General features: G+C 45.8%; 2 protein-coding genes and 1 long non-coding RNA gene across 3 annotated transcripts; 2 read left to right on the top strand and 1 right to left on the bottom strand.

Annotated features, from left to right (window-relative positions):
• Nucleotides 1–7,282: 7,282 nt before the first annotated feature.
• LOC117190045 lies at nt 7,283–8,140 on the top strand. Its single transcript, XR_004473630.1, has 3 exons — nt 7,283–7,458; nt 7,517–7,937; nt 8,000–8,140. It is a non-coding gene; the product is annotated as an uncharacterized LOC117190045 (long non-coding RNA).
• A 2,154-nt stretch (nt 8,141–10,294) lies between these two features.
• LOC117190041 lies at nt 10,295–10,914 on the bottom strand. Its single transcript, XM_033395130.1, has 2 exons — nt 10,804–10,914; nt 10,295–10,741 (listed from the first exon to the last, which is right to left on the bottom strand). Exons 1-2 carry the CDS (start codon nt 10,815–10,817, stop codon nt 10,483–10,485), a joined length of 273 nt encoding a protein of 90 aa, XP_033251021.1. The 5' UTR covers nt 10,818–10,914; the 3' UTR covers nt 10,295–10,482.
• Nucleotides 10,915–14,860: 3,946 nt separating this feature from the next.
• On the top strand, nt 14,861–16,919 carry LOC117191572 (aminopeptidase N-like). Its single transcript, XM_033396400.1, has 5 exons — nt 14,861–15,153; nt 15,217–15,372; nt 15,429–16,404; nt 16,466–16,808; nt 16,885–16,919. Exons 1-5 carry the CDS (start codon nt 14,906–14,908, stop codon nt 16,917–16,919), a joined length of 1,758 nt encoding a protein of 585 aa, XP_033252291.1. The 5' UTR covers nt 14,861–14,905.
• Nucleotides 16,920–22,110: the final 5,191 nt, after the last annotated feature.

Genomic DNA, 22,110 nt, shown 5'->3' with positions numbered 1-22,110 from the left:
TGTCACCCTTGTCAATGCAATGAAGATAGCCTTCTTGTTTGCCCAACTTTTTGCTGAAAATTATACAACTGATACAATTAGTAATCAACTTATTTACTTTCCGTTCAAGGTGCGGAATCCAGTATTGCTGCTGAACTGAGTGCATTGTCTTCGCTGTGGAGAAATGACCAACTTCATGCGATCCTTGAATGATTTCCCTTTCCATCAGCCTTGGAACCACCAATACGTCATTGCCATTTACAGATTTGAAGAGAAGACCTCCTTTAAGCTTGTAGTCTTGATATGGGTGCTGCTTCAGGATCTCAACTGTGGCTTTGATGAAATCGTCATCCTGCTGTGCTTTCTTTATCCGAGCTGTTAGCTCCGTCGTCACGAACATGCATGTCTGCGGAAAACGACTGAGACAGTCCACGTGTCTGATTCTGTCCCCTGGGCGGTGTACTGCTTTGAATGTAAAGTCCTCCATATACAGAATCCACTGGGAAACTTCTCTGGGTATATCTGCTTTCGTTGTTGTCTGCTTAAACGCCGCACAGTCAGTGGCAAGATCAAATTTGATCCCCAACAGGTAGTGACGAAACTTCTTGAGTGCGAGGTATACAGCTTTGACCTCCAAATAGTAACTGTGACGTTTGGACTCGGCTTTTGTAGTCTTTTTACTCCAATGGTAAATCGGGTGGAAATTGCCATCAAACTGCTGCAACAAAACTGCTCCGAACCCTTCTTTGGATGCATCCGTGTGGAGTTCCGTTGGCGCTTCTCGTGAGTATAAATGTAATACAGGTGCGATTACAAGCAGATTCTTTAAGGTTTGTAGCGATTGTTGCTCTGCTTCGCCAATGTTGAAAACTGCTTCCTTCCTGAGTAGATTCGTGAGCGGCCGGGCAATTTGTGCATAGCCAGGGATGAACTTTCTGAAAAAGCCTGTGAGTCCCAGAAATGCTTGAACTGCTTTAATGTCTTTGGGCGTAGCAAACCGACTGACAGCTGCTGTCTTCTCTTTGCCGGGCCAGATTCTCCCGTCCTCAATGATATGGCCCAGAAAGCTAATGCGTGGCTGCATGAAGCTACATTTCTTCCACTTGATCTTTAGGCCAAACTGCGCAGCTGTCTCCAGGACCAACTTTGTCTTCCTCATGCATACCTCGGGCGACGCGGCGTAAACAATTATGTCGTCCATATAAAGCTGCATTATGTCAGAGTTGATTAATTCTTGAAAAATATAGCTTACGAACCGAATGAACGCAGCTGGCTAGTTCTTGAATCCGAAAGGCGCTTTATTAAACTCGAATAATCCCTCCTTTGTAACAAAGGCCGTATACGACTTGCTTTGCTCTTCCATAGGCACATGGAAAAATCCGTTTTCAAGGTCCATTATGGTAAACCACTTAGCCGACTGCAGCTTTTCCAAGACTTCCTCCATGATCGGGACTGGGAAGCAGTCCAGCAATACCATGCTGTTTAACTTGCTGTACGCAAACTCTAAGTGTACCATCTTTTTTCTTCACGACGACAACTCTGCTCGCTACATTTGAAGACGACTTGCGCACGATTCCTTGCTCGATCCATTCTTCGACTTGCTTCGTTACGGCACTGGCTTCGTCTGTTGATAAACGACTCGGTGAGTGATGAAACGGCTTGATTACTCCGTCGGGAACTATCTTCAGTTGGATTGGAGACTGCTTTGCAACTTCTGTGGGCATTTGGTAACTGTTTCTTATCATCTGTTCAACGTCTTTTCGATATTGCGGCGGAGCTACAAAGGATGACTCTTCAGTTACATTATATATAAGAGCATGCTCATCTGTTGGCACAGGATCTGCGTCATGCTTCAAAAACGTGTATCCTTGCATATCAGCGACGAAACGGAACTTTTTAATGAAATCATGCCCCAAAAGTGCGTCGAAATCAATCTGGCTACTGGGGACTACTAAAAACTTCTGTGTGGTCTGCAACTTATCCACGGTAACTTCTGCATTAAAGTATCCAACAGGCTTTGTTGATATCTGACCCAGACCGCGCAACATAGTTGTGCACTTCAAAAGTTTAACGTTTTTCATGGTCTTCAACATACTCTCTTTGATTATGGTTACATCTGACCCTGTATCCACAAGACAGTCAACAACAATGCCGTTTATTTGAATTTTTTTCATGCGACTGCGATCCAAAATGACGCGAACTTTATCAACTTTATCAGCTTCATAAGGACAGTTACGCGAAATGTGACCATTCTGATTGCACTTAAAACACTTTGTTTCGGCTTTGCAGTCTTTGCGTTTGTGTTCTCCTGATCCACAGTTATAGCAATATTCTTTTTTACCGCTTTGCCCACTTTGCTGCTTGAAACTCGTTTTATGCTGTTCGTTATTGCCCTTCTTCTCCGATATGTTCAAACGATCATAGATATCGAACTCTTCTTTCAAGGCCCTGAAGGTCTTACAGCGATACATGGCATACTTATACTCGTTTCTTATGTCCAGACCGTTCACAATATGGCTTATAACAGCCGCGTCTTCAACATGTCCGACTGCTGCTATTTTTCTCATCTGCAGCAAGTACTCGTGCATCGACTCACTACTCTTCCTCTTTCTTTCTTGCAGCAGCTTATGAATGTCTGCACTGTTATAGCTACATGTGAATTCATCCAATAATACGTTCTTGAGTTCCTCATAGGTGCACACGCATTCAGCTTCAAGGAAAAGCTTAGCTGCACCGGTCATTTTTCCTCTGGCCTGCACATACTTTTGCTTTTCAGTAAGCTCATATGCGTCGGCATTTTTTTCGAATATCTCAAACCATTTTTCTATGGGAACCGATTTTCCATCACAATCGCTCACAACTTTTGTAAAATTATCTGGAGCGATCTTCATTTCTCGTTGCTCATCGCAAAGCAGTTTCAAACTTAGCAACTTTATCATTTGATCAATCTTGTCATCAGTATTGTTTTCTGCATTTTCTAAATCTTCCATCTCGTTTGCACTCGGGCGCGACGTTCCTGGTACAGCTTCTTCCTTCTCTCTCTCTTTCCAGTGCAACGGCGGCGGTGTTTGCATCATTTTGCGGCTCTTTTCGACTTGTGTCTGTGTACCCGACGAGTGCTTGTCTTTTCTGTTTATAAGTGTGTATCACACACAACGTGTCTGTGCGTGTTTTTTCTGCTTGTGTACGTACTGCGCACGGACAAGGCGACGCTACGGCGCGACAATGAACTTCACAATTTTCCAACCGAATTAAACGACCGATCTTTTATTAAACTCCGTGTCTACTGTTATGCTCACTGAATTTGGATTGTTCAACTTAATGCTTATAGCCACCAACAACAACTTTACAACTTTATGTAGCTACAAACAACAGCTTTAACAACTTTTCAACAATCCTCTTCTTGCATCAGCTTCTGCTTTCTTCTGTTTTTCTTTTTCACACACTCCGAGCTCTGTATTCGACGCGGACGAGCCCCCAAATGTAAGATTAATAATAATGTATCGTTTATTAATAGTGTTTTTCGAAAAAGAGTACAAAGTGTATGATTTAAGATGTGCAATTAATGAGTCTGTTCTTCCGACTTTTTGTTCAACTTTCTGCTTCTACTTCCAACAACCGACTCCCGTATCGATAACCCCTTATCGGTTAGGTCTTTTAAACATCGGTTAAGTCTGGTTATATCGGTTAGGTCTTATCGATGGTATCTTAAGTTCAAATGTTAATTTAGATGGGATAGTGCTAACTGCTTGATACACTGTCCTTTACATTCGGCCCTCCTGCTCATCTTCATCTGTCCCAGATGATAATATATCATCGTTCTCTGAGACAAAACGCCATAGCTTCATATTGTCACTGCTCGTTGCTGTGATATTTGGCCCCTCGACTTGAGCAACCTTTCTGACGTCGTAGCGACCGTTCCGCTTTACCTTGGTGACTTCATATGGGCCTAGATACTCGCTGGCCAACTTGCGTCCTGCGACGAACTGCGTCCTCTTGATCGCGACCATGTCTCCTAGTCTGTAGCCGTGCTCAGGTCGTCGTTTTTTATCATAATAGCGCTTGTACACCTCTTGCGACTTATCAATGTTTTGTTTCGCTTGGTCACGCAGTTCTTGGCGCTCGTTGTTAAACTGCGTAACCAACTCCTCGTTGAGCACCTCCAATAGTCGACTTTCAGCTTGTCTGTGCATCTTTGTCCCAAACATGACCTCGAATGGCGACGACTTCAACGTAGAATGCACATGCGAATTAATCGCCATCTGGACCTGTGGCACATGCTTGTACCACTTCGTTGACTCCTGAGCTGAGAGCTTTGCGATGATACCCAAAATTGAACGGTTCACCCGCTCAATCTGACCGTTGCCTCTCGCCACACCTGTCGTTGTACACACATGTTCGACTTTGTTCTCGTTAAGAAACTCGCTGAATGCGTTGGATGTAAACGCTGCTCCTCTGTCGCTGACTATGCGCTTGGGAAAACCAAACACAAATGACCAATCTCTCAGCCTCTTCACAACTTCTTCGTGACCTGTTGACTTAGTTGGGAACAGCCACACAAACTTGGAGAATGCATCTACCACAGCAAAAATGTACTTGTATTGCTTGGCTGTCGCATCCATTGGTCCCAAATGATCAACGTGCAGCGTGTATAGTAGTGTGTCACCCTTGTCAATGCAATGAAGATAGCCTTCTTGTTTGCCCTTCTTGTTTGTAATCAACTTATTTACTTTCCGTTCAAGGTGCGGAATCCAGTATTGCTGCTGAACTGAGTGCATTGTCTTCGCTGTGGAGAAATGACCAACTTCATGCGATCCTTGAATGATTTCCCTTTCCATCAGCCTTGGAACCACCAATACGTCATTGCCATTTACAGATTTGAAGAGAAGACCTCCTTTAAGCTTGTAGTCTTGATATGGGTGCTGCTTCAGGATCTCAACTGTGGCTTTGATGAAATCGTCATCCTGCTGTGCTTTCTTTATCCGAGCTGTTAGCTCCGTCGTCACGAACATGCATGTCTGCGGAAAACGACTGAGACAGTCCACGTGTCTGATTCTGTCCCCTGGGCGGTGTACTGCTTTGAATGTAAAGTCCTCCATATACAGAATCCACTGGGAAACTTCTCTGGGTATATCTGCTTTCGTTGTTGTCTGCTTAAACGCCGCACAGTCAGTGGCAAGATCAAATTTGATCCCCAACAGGTAGTGACGAAACTTCTTGAGTGCGAGGTATACAGCTTTGACCTCCAAATAGTAACTGTGACGTTTGGACTCGGCTTGTGTAGTCTTTTTACTCCAATGGTAAATCGGGTGGAAATTGCCATCAAACTGCTGCAACAAAACTGCTCCGAAACCTTCTTTGGATGCATCCGTGTGGAGTTCCGTTGGCGCTTCTCGTGAGTATAAATGTAATACAGGTGCGATTACAAGCAGATTCTTTAAGGTTTGTAGCGATTGTTGCTCTGCTTCGCCAATGTTGAAAACTGCTTCCTTCCTGAGTAGATTCGTGAGCGGCCGGGCAATTTGTGCATAGCCAGGGATGAACTTTCTGAAAAAGCCTGTGAGTCCCAGAAATGCTTGAACTGCTTTAATGTCTTTGGGCGTAGCAAACCGACTGACAGCTGCTGTCTTCTCTTTGCCGGGCCAGATTCTCCCGTCCTCAATGATATGGCCCAGAAAGCTAATGCGTGGCTGCATGAAGCTACATTTCTTCCACTTGATCTTTAGGCCAAACTGCGCAGCTGTCTCCAGGACCAACTTTGACTTCCTCATGCATACCTCGGGCGACGCGGCGTAAACAATTATGTCGTCCATATAAAGCTGCAATATGTCAGAGTTGATTAATTCTTGAAAAATATAGCTTACGAACCGAATGAACGCAGCTGGCGAGTTCTTGAATCCGAAAGGCGCTTTATTAAACTCGAATAATCCCTCCTTTGTAACAAAGGCCGTATACGACTTGCTTTGCTCTTCCATAGGCACATGGAAAAATCCGTTTTCAAGGTCCATTATGGTAAACCACTTAGCCGACTGCAGCTTTTCCAAGACTTCCTCCATGATCGGGACTGGGAAGCAGTCCAGCAATACCATGCTGTTTAACTTCCTGTACGCAAACTCTAAGTGTACCATCTTTTTTCTTCACGACGACAACTCTGCTCGCTACATTTGAAGACGACTTGCGCACGATTCCTTGCTCGATCCATTCTTCGACTTGCTTCGTTACGGCACTGGCTTCGTCTGTTGATAAACGACTCGGTGAGTGATGAAACGGCTTGATTACTCCGTCGGGAACTATCTTCAGTTGGATTGGAGACTGCTTTGCAACTTCTGTGGGCATTTGGTAACTGTTTCTTATCATCTGTTCAACGTCTTTTCGATATTGCGGCGGAGCTACAAAGGATGACTCTTCAGTTACATTATATATAAGAGCATGCTCATCTGTTGGCACAGGATCTGCGTCATGCTTCAAAAACGTGTATCCTTGCATATCAGCGACGAAACGGAACTTTTTAATGAAATCATGCCCCAAAAGTGCGTCGAAATCAATCTGGCTACTGGGGACTACTTAAAACTTCTGTGTGGTCTGCAACTTATCCACGGTAACTTCTGCATTAAAGTATCCAACAGGCTTTGTTGATATCTGACCCATCGATGATATCGATGGTATCTTAAGTTCAAATGTTAATTTAGATGGGATAGTGCTAACTGCTTGATACACTGTCCTTTACATGTATTTGAAAACTGCAAATCTGCACATATGTAACATACATATGTACATATGTACATATTATCGCTGTCGGAAGAGCGCCGTGCTCAGTATTGCTTTTCATGTATGAGTTAATCCCTCTCTCACACGAGTACCGCAATGTGTCGTTCGCTCTGGCTTTCTCTGCGCTCAGAAAAGACAAGCGCTGGAAGGCAGCGTTGCCAATTTAGCTTATTTAAGGCTAGATCTAGCTTATTTGAAAGCGGAACGCTTGAAAAATTATGAAAATGCTTATAGCTTTAAATCTAGCCTTTTTTAATTTCACTTTGCTTATTTTTTCCTTTTTATATCCTACATGTATTTTTTGGTATTTTTTAAGACAAATCGAACAAAAAGTATATTTGTAGTACATATTTTGGTGTATCATGGTATTTTAGAATTTATTTATGGTTTATTTTCGTTGAAAAGTTTCGGTCTATACAGAAACTTGGTTGGTGATCGTGAAATGTGTAAATGTGTAAAACATGCCAAAAACAGTTTACAAACAAAACTTTCATCGACAAGCATCGATTTCCTCAAAAATAAAATAATTCCGCCTGATGCAAAGATTGATGTCTTGAAAGATGACTTGGATGAATTTGCTGTGTCTTCATTATATATGGGATATTTATTTGAAAAGGAAATTAAAGAGAAAAATTATAATAATGAAGTTAACGAAATCAGAGAGATGTGCAAGGATTTTATAAAGGAGCTAATTATCCAACTCAGAGAAAGGTAAGCTTCAATTGGATTTGATATTAAAAATAAATAATAATCTGATGCTTAATTTCAGACTTCCAGATAATATTGAGACATTAGAAAAACTTAGAAAATTAGAAAACACAAAAACATTAGAAAGTTTTTGCAGCAGAAAATGTACTCGAACATAATAAAAATCATAATGATCTCATTTCCATATTGGAACACTTTAACTATAAGAATATAGATGGAATTCTTGCCCAATATGGCAAAATTCAATTAGTCCCTTGGCAAAGTACAGATGACACGATACAATTTTGGTCAAAAGTACTGACTTATAAAGATGCTGGCAAAAACAAGCCTTTTGAAGAAATCGCTTTATTTGCCATTGGCATTTTAAGTCTACCGTGCTCAAATGCTGCTATTGAACGTGTATTCAGTCAAATGAATATTGGTAAGACCAAGCTAACGAACAAAATGACCGTTAAGTCCTTAAACTCAATATTAAATATAAGGTTTGTTTTAGAAATATTTAATTGTTTCATGAATATGACTAAAATTCTTTTGAATTTTACAGATATGGATTGCGCCGTCATGGAAAATGTTGTCACAACTATCAATTACCGGAGAAATATTTAAATTTAATACGTTCCAGCGATAAATATACCGATTCAAGCAATAGCGAATTGGATGAAATAATAACACAAGTATAAATGTATATATCTATGTGTTGTTTTATTTTAGCCTATTTTTTAGCCTGTTTTTTACAATTTTTAGCTTGTTCTAGCTTGTATTTTTGTAAAATCTAGCTTACTTTGGCGCTCAAAATCTGGCAACACTGCTGGAAGGAGATGGCAAACGATTGCGTTCTGCACTCTGTCATTGTTATTGTTTTAGCTGACAGAAAAGGAAGATGAGAAATACGATACACTGAAAACAATATTTTTAACATAACAGAATGATGCGAGAGGATGAGAGGGCACATGAGAGGGTACACAAATAGTTCGTAATATATGGTAGATACATATGTATATTGGAAGATCGTTAGCATAGGAATGAACGGGCACGGGCAGGATCCGTTCCACTCTACATGGCCTGTTATCCAACATTGTAGCTAACATTCTCTTTGCAGCGATGTTTCAGCACTAAATGGTTTCCTGGGTGCACTCGTGCGATTCCATTAACAATGGGAATAGCAACAATACAAAACTATTTTTAAAGTTAAGCGCTGGCCACGATAAAGGCAGAAAATGGCAGCAAAAGGAATTGAAAGCATTTAGTTGTGCCTTACTGCGGTACGGCGACGACGATGACCGAACGAAAGCCATAAAGGGGAATCCCCACAAAAGGCTGCTAGCCCCGTTGTTGCATTCTGGCTTATGTACGAGTGTGTCTGTATGTGTGTATGCCCGGAATATTTGAGGAAATTTAATACTTTTAGTGCACAAAGCAAAGCTGTTGGCATTGCCATTGCGATAAAGCTGAAAAGTAGCAGAGCACAATTACAAAGGTGATTGCAATTTCTCTCTTTCGTGTTGGGAGAAAAACGGAGAAGAGTTATCCCTGAGTGGGTGCAGCGAGGAAGAGGGAGAAAGAAAAGAATTTGTGTTAATGGATTTCACTTTTTAAGAAATAAATTTCTATCTCAGGTCTGCAAAGAAGCCAGTGGCTAGCAAGAGGAAGAACCACCGCAAACAGATTTCTATCCAGCTTGCAAGATTTGATGGGATTTTGATTCATTAGCAAAGGAGCAGACCACATAGTCGGAAAGGAATCGAAAGATCTGCTTATGCACATGCGTCTTCCACCATTACTTCGGTGGAAGTGGAACTCTACTATATTTCGGCAAGTGTTCGTAGTTGCCCAAAGTAAACAGCAATTAAGCGAAACAAAAGCCCGACCGACAGCAAACAGTAATGAATACTCGTATATCAGGGGGAAAAACAGCAAATGCAAATTGTTAATTAAAGAAATGGCATTGTTATGCGCCCAATGTGGCATGTTCCGGGCCAACACCTCAACAGCCCACAGTCCTCGGCTGTGCCCCACAATTACGTGCTGAAAAAACAAAAATTTGGCAAAAACTAAGGGGCAAATGGACCTGCGACCCAGATGCAGCCCCACTGACATCCATTATGGCAGCCCCGCAGCAACTCAAATGGGGGACAGGGCTGGACAGGCACTCGCTGCTTCTTTTGTGAGAATTATGATTCTCTGGGCTGATGATGACAATTTTGGGAACTGCAACGAACGACTTTCCAATGGGTGCGATTTATAATTTGATTAGCGCATCGCTGAATGCACACGAAAACGAGGGAGCGGCCCTCGTATAATGCCGTCGAATTGCGCTCAAAAGTCAGCCGAGTGCACTCAGCGCGGGATGGAGACGAGAGCGGAAATCGGCACAGAATCTGAATCGGGCACCATTCTCGTCCTTATCCCTCATCTACTTAGAGGCCCAATGCAAAATGGAGCGGGCCATCACACTCCGTTGGCTGACAATGACAAATGATGATGGAGCAGAGGACCAGAGGACATGCCTCGCTCTTTGGATAAAAAGTTCTCTCGCTTTTGGCTTTCCGGCCAAGTGGCGCTTTTATTGAGCCTAGGCCTTGTAGGCCCCTGATTATCAGTTGTGTTTTGTCCAACGAAGCGAGCATGCCAGAAAAAAACAGACACAAATATCTGGGAAACTGCGAAAAAAGCCATTCACAAATCTCCACCGTTCTAAAGGGTTTTACCCGACCACAGGCACAGACACAAAGGCGGCCAAATTTGCCTGCCATTCATTAAACAATGAACAACAAATCTGAGCTGGGGGCGTGGCCGTGGAGCCTGCCTCCACATAGATAGATTAATGGCCGCAAACAAAGCCGACGAAATCAATTTATTATACGGCCGACAGTTGACCGCAGGAAAAACTGAGAAACCGAAACAAAAGCGGAAGGCTTGCGGGGAACATAACGAGCAAAATGAATTTAATTCCCCAGCAGGGAGGGTTCTCGGAAAGATTAGACTTAGAAATTTGGTATCCTTGGAGGGGAAATCTGCAGAGCAAGCCTATAGCTTAACCTTGCGCAATCCATCGGGAGTGCAGCAGTTGTAAGTGTCATTGATACGACTCAGTCCCAGGCGAGACAGTTCCTCTTGCTCCCACTCGTACTCCTGGTCGAACAGCTCCTGCATTCGCTGGCGTCGCGTCTTGACGATCAACTGCACGGCGGTGCTCAGCTCCAGGCTCATGGGCTTTACCAGATCATTGATGATGGGATTGTTCGAGGAGATTAGCGACGAGTCGCGGCTGTTGAGCAGCGAAAGACTGTGCACGGAGGTAAGCGACGGATAAGCTGCCCAAATGGTTAATCCCCTTAAGTCACTTACAAATCAGCAGGCATCTTTGTATTCCGGATTTTAGCTGGCACTGGAACACGTTTACTCAATATCGAATCGATGAAATACTGTTGTACCCTGTCAGACAATCTTCTCTAAGCCTTCTTGAAGGGTTTTTTTTCCAAGTCTGCCAATCAATAAACCACTATCCAACAAATGGCGTAGAGGACTGACACCGAACACTCTAGTGAAGGTCCATCAAATGAGCTACTTAAGAGGAACAGCCACAGGATGGGGATAAGTGAATAAGCAGGTAAGATATAAGTGAGTCCAGGCCATAGAGAAATGTTAATGAAGAATGAAACGATACTAATAAACATCTACCCAGAAGTTGGGCTACAGGAGCTAAAAGCCAGGCACAGCCTCAGTACCCGCTCTAGTAATCCCGAGAGTGGGGCGCACAAGGAGAAGATTGGAAAACGAAATCGTTGCTGGGCCACTTTTGGCCCGGCTACACTGAGACACTATCAAAGTCATGTTCGATGGGGGGAACAGTCAGGTGTGTAATTGCAATCCGAATTGGTCAAGTGTAACAATGTGAAGACGCCTCGCCTGGCCACACTCGGACTCGGAGGGGGGTTGGGGCGGTGCCACACGCCAGTTACCGTCTCACACCTGCTGCCATCCGGGGGAATCAATTTGATCCTTGAACTTATGCAGCCAGCAAACTGAAACTTGGCATCGCAATGCCTTTGAGGGGGGGCATTGCAGCCGTTTTAGAGAACAAAATCAGATTGCAAATTGCAACTGAAAATGTCACGTGCATCGACACATTTTTTGGAGGCAACTGTGTCTCCCTGTCTCCCTGTGTTCCTTTGTCCCTCTTCCAAAGCCGGGCCAGACCGAGCGGAGACCGAGCGGAGATGTCGTGACATTTGGTTTAGCACAACGCCTGTTTGGGCCCGACATGAAGAAAGGTTATTGCAATAGTCTCCGCCAAAGCAATCAATGGACGCCAGACATGAACTCCCGGGGTGCATGTGTTGGAGCGGATAGCACGGTAAGCACGAATATCACGGAGGGGCAGGACGAACACGGGCATGGGCACCTGCTCTCTTTGCTGCTGCTGCTGCTGCTTCTGCTCTTGCTGTTGGTACACTCTTCGCACTGGGTGGCAGGCCCCATTCATTATGTTGACCACGCTGTCGCATTTTGCTACGTGACATTTTGCTAACTGCCCAGAAAATGGAGCGAATGCCGCTGCCGCACTTGGACCATTGTCATGGCATAGTCCACTCCAGCTGCGACTGCGGCTGCTCGTCAGGGACGGCAATGTCTCGATTACACAGCGGTCTGTCAATCCATCGTTCTCTATGGAAGTTGTTTGCAACAGCGATATATGATCTATTTTCTATAGGTTATTTCGATGTTTCTATAAGAGGGAGGTCCCTTCCTCCATCATCTAATGGGTGCAATGGGCTTGGACTTGACTCAGAATCGTCTGTCCTTTTGGGTAGGTAAGTGTTCTCGTTCCCCGGTGATGTGTGCTGCTGAAATTTATCCAATTTCATTGCCATTACAATATATAAAGTTATGGCAATGTCTCTCCAGAGAATGGCGAATCACAGGCGGAACAGTGCAGAATCCGAGCGAAGAAGTTGCTCGGGATTTGTATCGGAATTGCAATGGAGTCCGTTTCAAATTGCAAGTAAATAAAGCGTCTGGCAGACAGCAGAAACACCTCCCACGCCAGAGTTGAGTTATGGACGTGCTGGGAGCAGGAACCGAAGCGTACACAACACCCGGAACATACTGGAGGCGGGAAGGGAAGGACCTTGGCAGAGGGATCTCTGGCATGGCGATGCGAGGCGGGGCAAAGTAAATGTGCAAGCATTTATTTATGTGGCCTGCTGTGGTGCACTTTAAAGCGCTGCAATTGCCCTGATTCGGGACAATAGTACAAGTCCCGTTGTACAGGACAACAGGAGGACATCCAGTACAAATGACACTGGTAGTTTGTATAATTATTATAGCCAGAATCAAGAAAACAATTTCATTTTTTCTCGCCCTGTCTCTCTCTAACACACACGTAGCATAGCCGGCTTTGCTTAGAGTAAAACATTATCGCCTAGATCTCAGAGACTATAAAAGCTAGAGCAACCAAACGAGACGAGTTTGTTTCAAAATTTCGCCACACCCCTTCCGCCCCCACAAGGGATGAAAATCTGGGGATATTCACAAATCTCAGAGACTATGAAGGCTAGAGTAACCAAATTTGGTATCCGCACTCCTGTTAGATCTCACTATAAAACGTATATCTCAAAATTTCGCCCCCCCCCCTTCCGCCCCCACAAAGGACGAAACTCTGTTGCATCCACAATATTGAGGATACGAGAAAACTAAAAACGCAGAATCATAGATAATGATCATATATATCAGATTGCTGAATCTGGATCAGATCAGATCATTTCTATAGCCAAAAGGAACAAATCAATTTGCACTGGCTACGCAGCACCCGACGTCACGCTCAGACTGATTTTCTGTCTCTCTCGCACGCACTCCTTGTCGTGTCGTTTAATATTAGCGGCGTCTGCCGGAGGAGAGCCATACTGACTTAGTATCGGGTATAACTGTAGAGTTGCGGTCTCCGCAGCAACTCACAACGTTCCCCTTCGTTTTATATGTTCTTGTTAAAGTAAAATTAAAGAACAAAACTTTGACGCAAGTCTGATTTCAGTTCTATCATATCTTTTCGGTGAACTTTGTATTACAATTCCCCTGCCATGGCAAAATTAGGAAAGGTTTTTTTAGGTTCTTATACACAAATGTCCGATTACTGATCGGTGATCGCTGATCATGCCTGAGCCGCTCCAATCGTTCGTTGCAAGAGAGCGCCAACTGACGGCATGGCCATAAATGAAGCCGTCTGCCCCGGAGTGCGTTCAGTATGGTGAACATTATTGGAACGTGAAGAACAGAGCATTTTCAGTTTATTTCGACTGCGAACAGTGGAGAGTACATATGTATGTATATACGTGATCGCAGGTAGAATTTTGAGCGGCGTCAACGTTATGATTATTTGAAGCTGCTGACAGAGGGCGATCGTTGAACTGGGACGTGACTGCAGTCGATCGAAAAACCGGTAACCGGGGTACCAGCGCACTCAATGTCTAATACGGTTTTAAGGCCCGAATGAACCAACATGTGCCACTTTTGGGGCAGAAGCCCAGCAAAGACATGTATTGCATCTGGAAGGAACTAAAGAACCAATCCTCGTCTTCAGGATCAGTGCCGTCTGGACCGGACAGCTCCCTGCGCAATGCGATCTTATAAGAGGCTACGGGAATCTTTTGGTGGTCAGGCACTTGGAGCCCAGTCTCCACCAGCTCATCCGGCTTAGGCGCCAAACAGCGCAGCAACACAATCTCCAGGTGCACGTGCAAGAAGCTTCTGCCATCGTCGCATTCTTTCGTCTTCAAATGTACGGGTTTCGATAGCTCCAAGCCCTCTGGTCCCATCAGGTTGGCGTACACACTTTCCCTCTGGGCGATTCCGTACATGGTCAGGGAGAATTCCTCCGTGCAGAAGCTTCGAATGCGCTTCCAGTCTATGCGACGCACTGCCTCCAGCATCGCGAGGGTTGCCTGACACGTTCCCTCCAGGAATTCCTCTGCGCTGAAGTCCGGCCCGAGGAGGTATAGCCGAGCCAGGTTCAGGTGGTCCTTGAGCTGGCTCATCTTTACAGGTGGCTCGTGGCTAAGCTGTCGGCAGCACGGGGCCGGGGTTGGGGTAAATGGTTGCTTCCCTGCAAGAATAATTTTGGTGGGGGCACGTAGAACATTTAGGAACATTTTGGGGACAATTATTAAAGACTATATCAGTGGGAATCCTGTATGTAAGTATGTTTGACTGACTGTATGTTCTCCCAGTTTCATTGCCACAGCATGCTCGGATCTACATCCATTTACTGCCTCCTTTTACTGCTGATGCCTTCTGCCAGCCTGGCTGTCTACGATCACTATCGCCTGCCCACCGCCCTGGAGCCACAGCACTATGATATACGCATCCTGACCCACCTGAATGCCTCCGACCTGCGCTTCGAGGGGCTGTGAGGATCGATCTGCTTGTCCTCCAGCCCACTAGAAACATCACGATGCATGCGCGGAATTTGCGGATAGACAAGTCTGGCATTTCGCTTACTGGTGGAGGGGAGAGGCAGTGCCTCACCGACATGGATATCGAGCTGAACGAGGTATACGACTACTACACGCTGCACCTGTGTAGGGATCCGGAGTTGGGGCAGACCTACCAGCTGACGATGCACTTTGAGTCGTCGCTGAATGCAACAGAGTCAGGCTACTACAACAGCTCCTACACGGACGCGGCATCCCAAGAGAAACAGTAAGTATTGCGGATCTTTGACAAACGATGGCCGGTTTCCTGATCACACGTTTCATTCATTAGTTACTTGGCAGTCACACAGTTCTCTCCGACGTTTGCCCGCCAGGCGTTTCCCTGCTTTGATGAACCCCCATGGAAGGCCACTTTTAACGTGACCCTGGGCTACCACAAACGCTACACGGGCCTCAGCAACATGCCGATCCTTCAGTGCCGACAGCAGTAAGTATACGATCATACTGATCCACTAAGCCTCTCTCTTCTTTTCATCGTCTCAGTGAAAGCCTCCTTGACTATGTCTGGTGCGAGCACGAACAACTGTCGAGGACATCCACCTACCTGGTGGCCTATGCGGTCCACGATCTGACCAACGCGGCCACCGTGCAGAGCGACACCAAGAACAGGGTGATCTTCCGCAATTGGTTGCAGCCCAAGGCGGTGGATCAGGCCAACTTCTCCATCGCCATGGCCCCAAGAGTTATCGGCTACTTTGAGGATCTCTTTCGGCTGGACTTTTCGCTGAGAAAGATCGACCAGCTGGCAGCGCCCACCCACAGGTTCTCGGCCATGGAGAACTGGGGACTGGTCACCTTCAAAGAGGCCAAGTTCGTGCACAGCCCGAATGATCTGCAGGTGGCAAGGGATGGCAAGGCCAAGACGTTGGCCCACGAGTATGCGAATCAGTGGTTTGGCAACCTCGTGACCATGAAATGGTGGAACGATCTCTGGCTGAAGGAGGGCCCATCCACGTACTTCGCCTATCTGGCCGTGCAGCCCGATTGGGGTTGCGGCGAGCGATTTATAGGCGAGGACTTGGAACGTTTCTTTCTTCAGGATTCGGCCAGCCCGGCGCGCGCCATTTCCCGAGAGGTGAAGGATCCTGCGCAGATCCTCGGGCAGTTCTCAGAGTACGTCTATGAGAAGGGCGCCCTGATCATGCGCATGCTGCACAAGATGATCGGCGAGGAGGCCTTCTTGCTGGCCATTCGCTCCTATATCTCCGTACACTCCTTCGGGAATGTGGAGCAGGCTCATCTGTGGCAGTCCATGCAGGCGGCAGCCGTGGAGGAGAAGGTGCTACCCCTGACTTCAATCTTGGTCGAGCCATGGACTCGTGGACGCTGCAGGGGGCTATCCACTGGTCACCGCTGTTCGGGACTACGAAACGGGCAGCGTGAGCCTCAATCAAACGAGATTTTACCTGGAGAAAGGCCTGAGGGGAGGCGCCAGAGGCCAGAGGGGAGGCAACTGCTGGTGGGTGCCGCTGAGCTTTGTCTCCCAAAACCATCCCGACTTTGAGCGCCCTCGTCCCCAGTCTTGGCTGGAGTGTCCCACTTCTGCACACACAGTGGAACTACCCCTCAGTACAGCACGCAGTGAGTGGTTCATTCTGAATCCCCAGGTCAGTGTCATCTATCGGGTGAACTATGACGAGCACAACTGGAGGATGATCATCAGTACTCTGGCAGATGATTCAAGCTTTGGGGGCATCCCCGTGTACAACAGAGTCCAGCTAATGGATGATCTGATGGCCTTGGGTGAGGGAAAACTCCTCAGCTACGACTGGGCATTCGACCTTTTCGAGTATCTGCAGAGGGAGGAGGAGTTCCTGCCCTGGAAGAGAAGCCTCTTAGACCGCCTTGGAACGTTATTGAGTGGTCGGCAGGCAACAGAGTTCAAGGTAGGCTCGAAGGGGGGCATTTTAGGACTTTATTCTATCACCGTTTCTTCCAGGTTTACATGGCAAAGCTCCTCACAGCGCCATATAGCCGCCTGCCCAAGCTGGGCGCCATCACGAGTATGTCCTCGACCATCAGGGAGGTGTCCTTAACGCGGCTGATCTACGCTCACGCTTGTCGCTACCGCGTGGACGACTGCGTGCCCCAGGCCAGGCAGGCCTTTTTGCGAGATTCAAATGGTTTCCTGGAGCTTTCCGCCGACTTGCAGGAGGTGGCCTACTGCACCGCCATCCAGCAGGGCGGCGAAGCGGACTTCCAGCATGTGATGCAGCTCTTCAGGAACTCGGCTCTTGGATGCTGCCGCAACATCAGTCTGCTGGGGAGTTCCTCGACTACACGCTCCAGTCGGAGAAGGAAGAAGTCAGCGATTGCTACTTGCTGGCCGTGAAGACCGCATTGACACGTGAGCACGTGGCCATCGAGGCGGCCGACCACATTCTGTCCCACGCCAAAAGACTCACGTAAGTTGGGGGTAAATTAAGCCAAAAGAAAACCGAATAATTGATGACAGCGAAAAGTTCAAGAAACGGCAGCTGACGAGCCTCCTGCAGACCCTGGCTGGAAATCTGCACAGACCCGAAGATTCGGCAAGACTGTAGGAGCAATTGAGGGACCTGAACCAGTTCGAGGAGCCCCTCCAGAAAGCCCTCGATATGGTCAAGGTGAACCAGCAATGGCAAAGGGATTGTTCCGGCGATTTCAGCCAGGCTCTGGGGAGGCATATCTAAGAACCATACACAGCCCATGTCCAATAAACGAGGAAACGGGGTCCAATAAACGTGGGCACTGGATCAGGAGATGAACAATGGGAAAAAGTTGTCCCCGCCATTTACTTATCCCTTTTGTTTGGCTTGGAGCTACTCCATCGACGGCTGCCAATTAGTGAAATTAATCGTTTGCAATTGATGTGCCAAAGGGATAAATGGATGGCACTGGCAACAGGAGACGAGACTTAGGGCATCAATCAGTTGAAAGTATCTGTCAGCTTCTACTATTATGAGGGCATTGTGCAATCTTGTATCAATTACATATCACAATGCATTTGACAACGGATCCCGGCTACTACTGCGCGTATAAGCAGGCAATTAGGAACAATTGACTGAACTAAATGGATATAGATTGACATTGAAGGGATTCCTGCCCAAAGAGATAATTGTAGATTCGGTAATCCTAGAGGAGTCCTACTGCTTTCGCTTTAAAGCAAATGCCTTCGAGTACTCATTGGAAAACCATTGATGATGAAACCACAAAGAGAATCGTTGGGCATACATATGTAAGCCAATAAAAGTTCGAGTATATGTACAGTGTACACACTACATGCATATGTGTACATAGTTTCTTCATTGCATTCATAAATGCAAATGAAAAGTGGCGCTGTCCTGTCAAATAAATTAACGCTATTAATGCTTGTTAAAATTGGTCTGATAGACTGGTCTGATACCAATTTGTTTTGCAAATAATAGTAAATAAATAAATAATAAAATGGAATACGCTGTGGTCTGTGCCAAAAAAAGCTGTAAGAAGCAGATCATCCACGATCAGCCGAATGTCCCCTGCTGGCTCTGCGACAGCGTAGTGCACGCAAAATGCGCTGGATTTTCTGGCCTCGTGAGTGATGCTATAGCCAAACGTAATGGCTTGCATTACAGTTGCGAGGCATGCCGTGCGGTGGAGAAAGACATGGTGGCTTTCATGAGGCAGACGCGGAGTGGCTTTAAGGAGCTGACCGTTGGTTTTAAAAACCAATACGATCGGCTCCTAGCCATGGAGGCTCAGTTTAGCGGTTTAAAACTGCTGAATGAGTCTCCGAGGCGCAAAAAGGTCATTCCGCGGGATCTGCAATTGCCAACCGTCACTCAGCCGTGCGCCGCCGAAAAACTGACTCCGACCACTCCAAGTGTGCAGCAGTTGATCTCGTTTGCCACTCCAAGGGCAACGACAGCTGCTGGCGATGCAGATTCGGTAGCCGAATTCATCGCCTCGGAGAATGTGCAGCCAAGTACATCTGCAGCGTCCGTGTCCGTGGTGTCCGTAAGTTCGCTAGTTGTCCCGTCTATCCCGATCCCACCAGTAAATAGACGTTCCGGACCTCCGGATATTGCCACCACAGGTACTAGGCCTGTGGTGACTAAGCCACTGGTGGGAGTCCCACCAAAACGACAAGTTTTTGTCTCACGGCTGGCCCCTGACCTCACATCTAATGATGTAATTGTAATTTTGTAATTTTATTCAAAGCAAAATAAAAGCCGTGGGTTTAAAGGTGGAGAAATTTAACTTCTCTTATGCCAGGGAGATAGCCTCGTTTAAGATAAGCACCTCCCCAACTCAATTTGACACCATTTGCTCCGCCAAATTTTGGCCGGAGCATTTGGTGGTGAAGGACTTTAAGGCTAAGAAGAAGAATAGGCCCCCATATCCCTTCCAAATCTTTCCAGTGTGCCCCCCTCAACCTCAACTTCCTCTTCCTCAACTTCCCGTCTTGCTTCCACCTTTCCAAAAAACTAACTTCTCTTTTAGTAACCTATCAGAATGTAAGAGGCTTGCGTAGTAAGCTCAGCATTCTTTTCCGGGATAGTGTTGCATTTGCTTCCCACGTTATTGTGTTTACTGAAACCTGGTTAAAGCCGGACATTCTTAGTTCCGAGGTTTTGGCAGGTCGGTACACAACTTTTAGAAAGGACCGTTCGTCTCGACGTGCAGGGGGGGTTATAATTGCAGTGGACTCTTACTTCACGTCGGAACACTTCACAGTCCAAGTTCAACAGGAACTGGAATTCCTGTGTGTAAAACTGATTCTTCCCGCTTTCGCTATATTCATTACTTGCTCGTATATCCCACCTTCTTCGGATATTTCAATTTATGAGCAGCACTTGTCCGCTTTAACCGCTGTTTCTTCCTCGCTATTTGATAAAGATCGTATGATAGTTCTTGGTGACTTCAACTTGCCAGGAACTGTTTGGTCTTCGGTAAACGAGTCTAGTATCCTAGTGCCCATGTCACGACATGACTTTGTTGACGGCTTGCTTGACCTATCCCTGTCTCAAGTCAACCATGTGAAAAATTCCTTGGGTCGATTGCTTGATCTGTGCTTTGTATCGGATCCGGCCATAGTGTTGTTAACCCGAGCCCTTCCGCTCACTATACCTGAAGACGCCTACCACCCTACTTTCGAGGTGTCGCTAGATATAGGACCAACTGTATTGGATCGGTCGAGTAGGCTGCCCGAACGTGTCCGCTGCTTTCGTAAAGCCGAGTTTGCGAAGCTTAATAACCTCATTAGGGATTTTGATTGGTCCGCTTTGTACTTGTGCACTGATATCATAAAAGGCACAAACATTTTTATACCCGATACTCAAAATAAGTATTGGGGTATATTAGATTTGTGGTAAAAGTGGATGTGTGTAACGTCCAAAAGTATATATATTCTTGATCAGCATCAATAGCCGAGTCGATTGAGCTATGTCTGTCTGTCCGTCTGTCCGTCCCCTTCAGCGCCTAGTGCTCAAAGACTATAAGAGCTAGAGCAACGATGTTTTGGATCCAGATTTCTGTGATATGTCACTGCTAAAAGAATATTTCAAAACTTTGCCCCGCCCACTTCCGCCCCCACAAAGGGCGAAAATCTGTGGCATCCACAATTTCGACGATACGAGAAAACTAAAAACGCAGAATCGTAGAAGACGACTATATCTTCTAGAATGCAAAATCTGAACCAGATCGTATAATTATTATAGCCAGCATCAAGAAAACAATTTCATTTTTTCTCGCCCTGTCTCTCTTTAACACACACGTAGCATAGGCGGCTTTGCTTAGAGTAAAACATTAGCGTCTAGATCTCAGAGACTACAAAAGCTAGAGCAACCAAATTTGGTATCCACACTCCTAATATATCGGACCGAGATGAGTTTGTTTCAAAATTTCGCCACACCCCTTCCGCCCCCGCAAAGGATGAAAATCTGGGGATATTCTAAAAGCTCAGAGACTATTAAGGCTAGAGTAACCAAATTTGGTATCCGCACTCCTGTTAGATCTCACTATAAAACGTATATCTCAAAATTTCGCCCCACCCCCTTCCGCCCCCACAAAGGACGAAAATCTGTTGCATCCACAATATTGAGGATACGAGAAAACTAAAAACGCAGAATCATAGATAATGACCATATATATCAGATTGCTGAATCTGGATCAGATCAGATCATTTTTATAGCCAAAAGGAACAAATCAATTTGCACTGGCTACGCAGCACCCGACGTCACGCTCAGGCTGATTTTCTGTCTCTCTCGCACGCACTCCTTGTCGTGTCGTTTAATATTAGCGGCGTCTGCCGGAGGAGAGCCATACTGACTTAGTATCGGGTATAACTGTAGAGTTGCGGTGTCCCCAGCAACTCACAACGTTCCCCCTCGTTTACAATGCTCTTGGCACATTTTTATACGCGATACTCAAAATGAGTATTGGGGTATATTAGATTTGTGGTAAAAGTGGATGTGTGTTAGTTCCAGAAGGAATCGTTTCCGACCCCATAAAGTATATAGATTCTTGATCAGCATCAATAGCCGAGTCGATTGAGCCATGTCTGTCTGTCCGTCTGTCCGTCCGTCCGTCTGTCCGTCTGTCCGTCCCCTTCAGCGCCTAGTGCTCAAAGACTATAAGAGCTAGAGCAACGATGTTTTGTATCCAGACTTCTGTGATATGTCACTGCTACAAAAATATTTTAAAACTTCGCCCCGCCCACTTCCGCCCCACAAAGGACGAAAATCTGTGGCATCTACATTTTTAAAGATAGTATAAAACTAAAAGCGCAGAACCGTAGAAGATGACTATATCTTCTAGAGTGCAAAATCTGAACCAGATCGTATAATTATTATAGCCAGAATCAAGAAAACAATTTAATTCTTTCTCGCTCTGTCTCTCTCTAACACACAGGTTTCATGGTCGGTTTTGCCAATTGCAAAATATTAGTTCAAGGATCTCAGAACCTATAAGAGCTAGAGCAACCAAATTTGGTATCCACACTCCTGTGATATCGGACCTTGACCGTTTCGTGTCCAAATTTCGCCACACCCCCTTCCGACCACGCAAAGGACGAAAATCTGGGGCATCCCCTAAATCTCAGAGACTTTTAAGGCTAGAGTAACCAAATTTGGTATCCGCACTTCTGTTAGATCTCACTATAAAACGTATATCTCAGAATTTCGCCCCACCCTCTTCCGCCCCCACA

The sequence above is a fragment of the Drosophila miranda genome, assembly GCF_003369915.1.
Source record: "Drosophila miranda strain MSH22 chromosome Y unlocalized genomic scaffold, D.miranda_PacBio2.1 Contig_Y1_pilon, whole genome shotgun sequence".
Lineage (NCBI taxonomy): Eukaryota > Metazoa > Arthropoda > Insecta > Diptera > Drosophilidae > Drosophila > Drosophila miranda.
Note: the sequence above shows the minus strand (reverse complement) of the source record. Positions and strands in the feature narration are given on the sequence as shown.

Coding starts and splice junctions, on each gene's coding strand:
- LOC117191572 (XM_033396400.1), top strand. CDS start 14,906: ATGCATGCGCGGAATTTGCGGATAGACAAGTCTGGCATTTCGCTTACT. Junction 15,154..15,216: donor GCGGCATCCCAAGAGAAACA/GTAAGTATTGCG, acceptor TTCATTCATTAG/TTACTTGGCAGTCACACAGT. Junction 16,405..16,465: donor CAGAGGGGAGGCAACTGCTG/GTGGGTGCCGCT, acceptor CCTCGTCCCCAG/TCTTGGCTGGAGTGTCCCAC.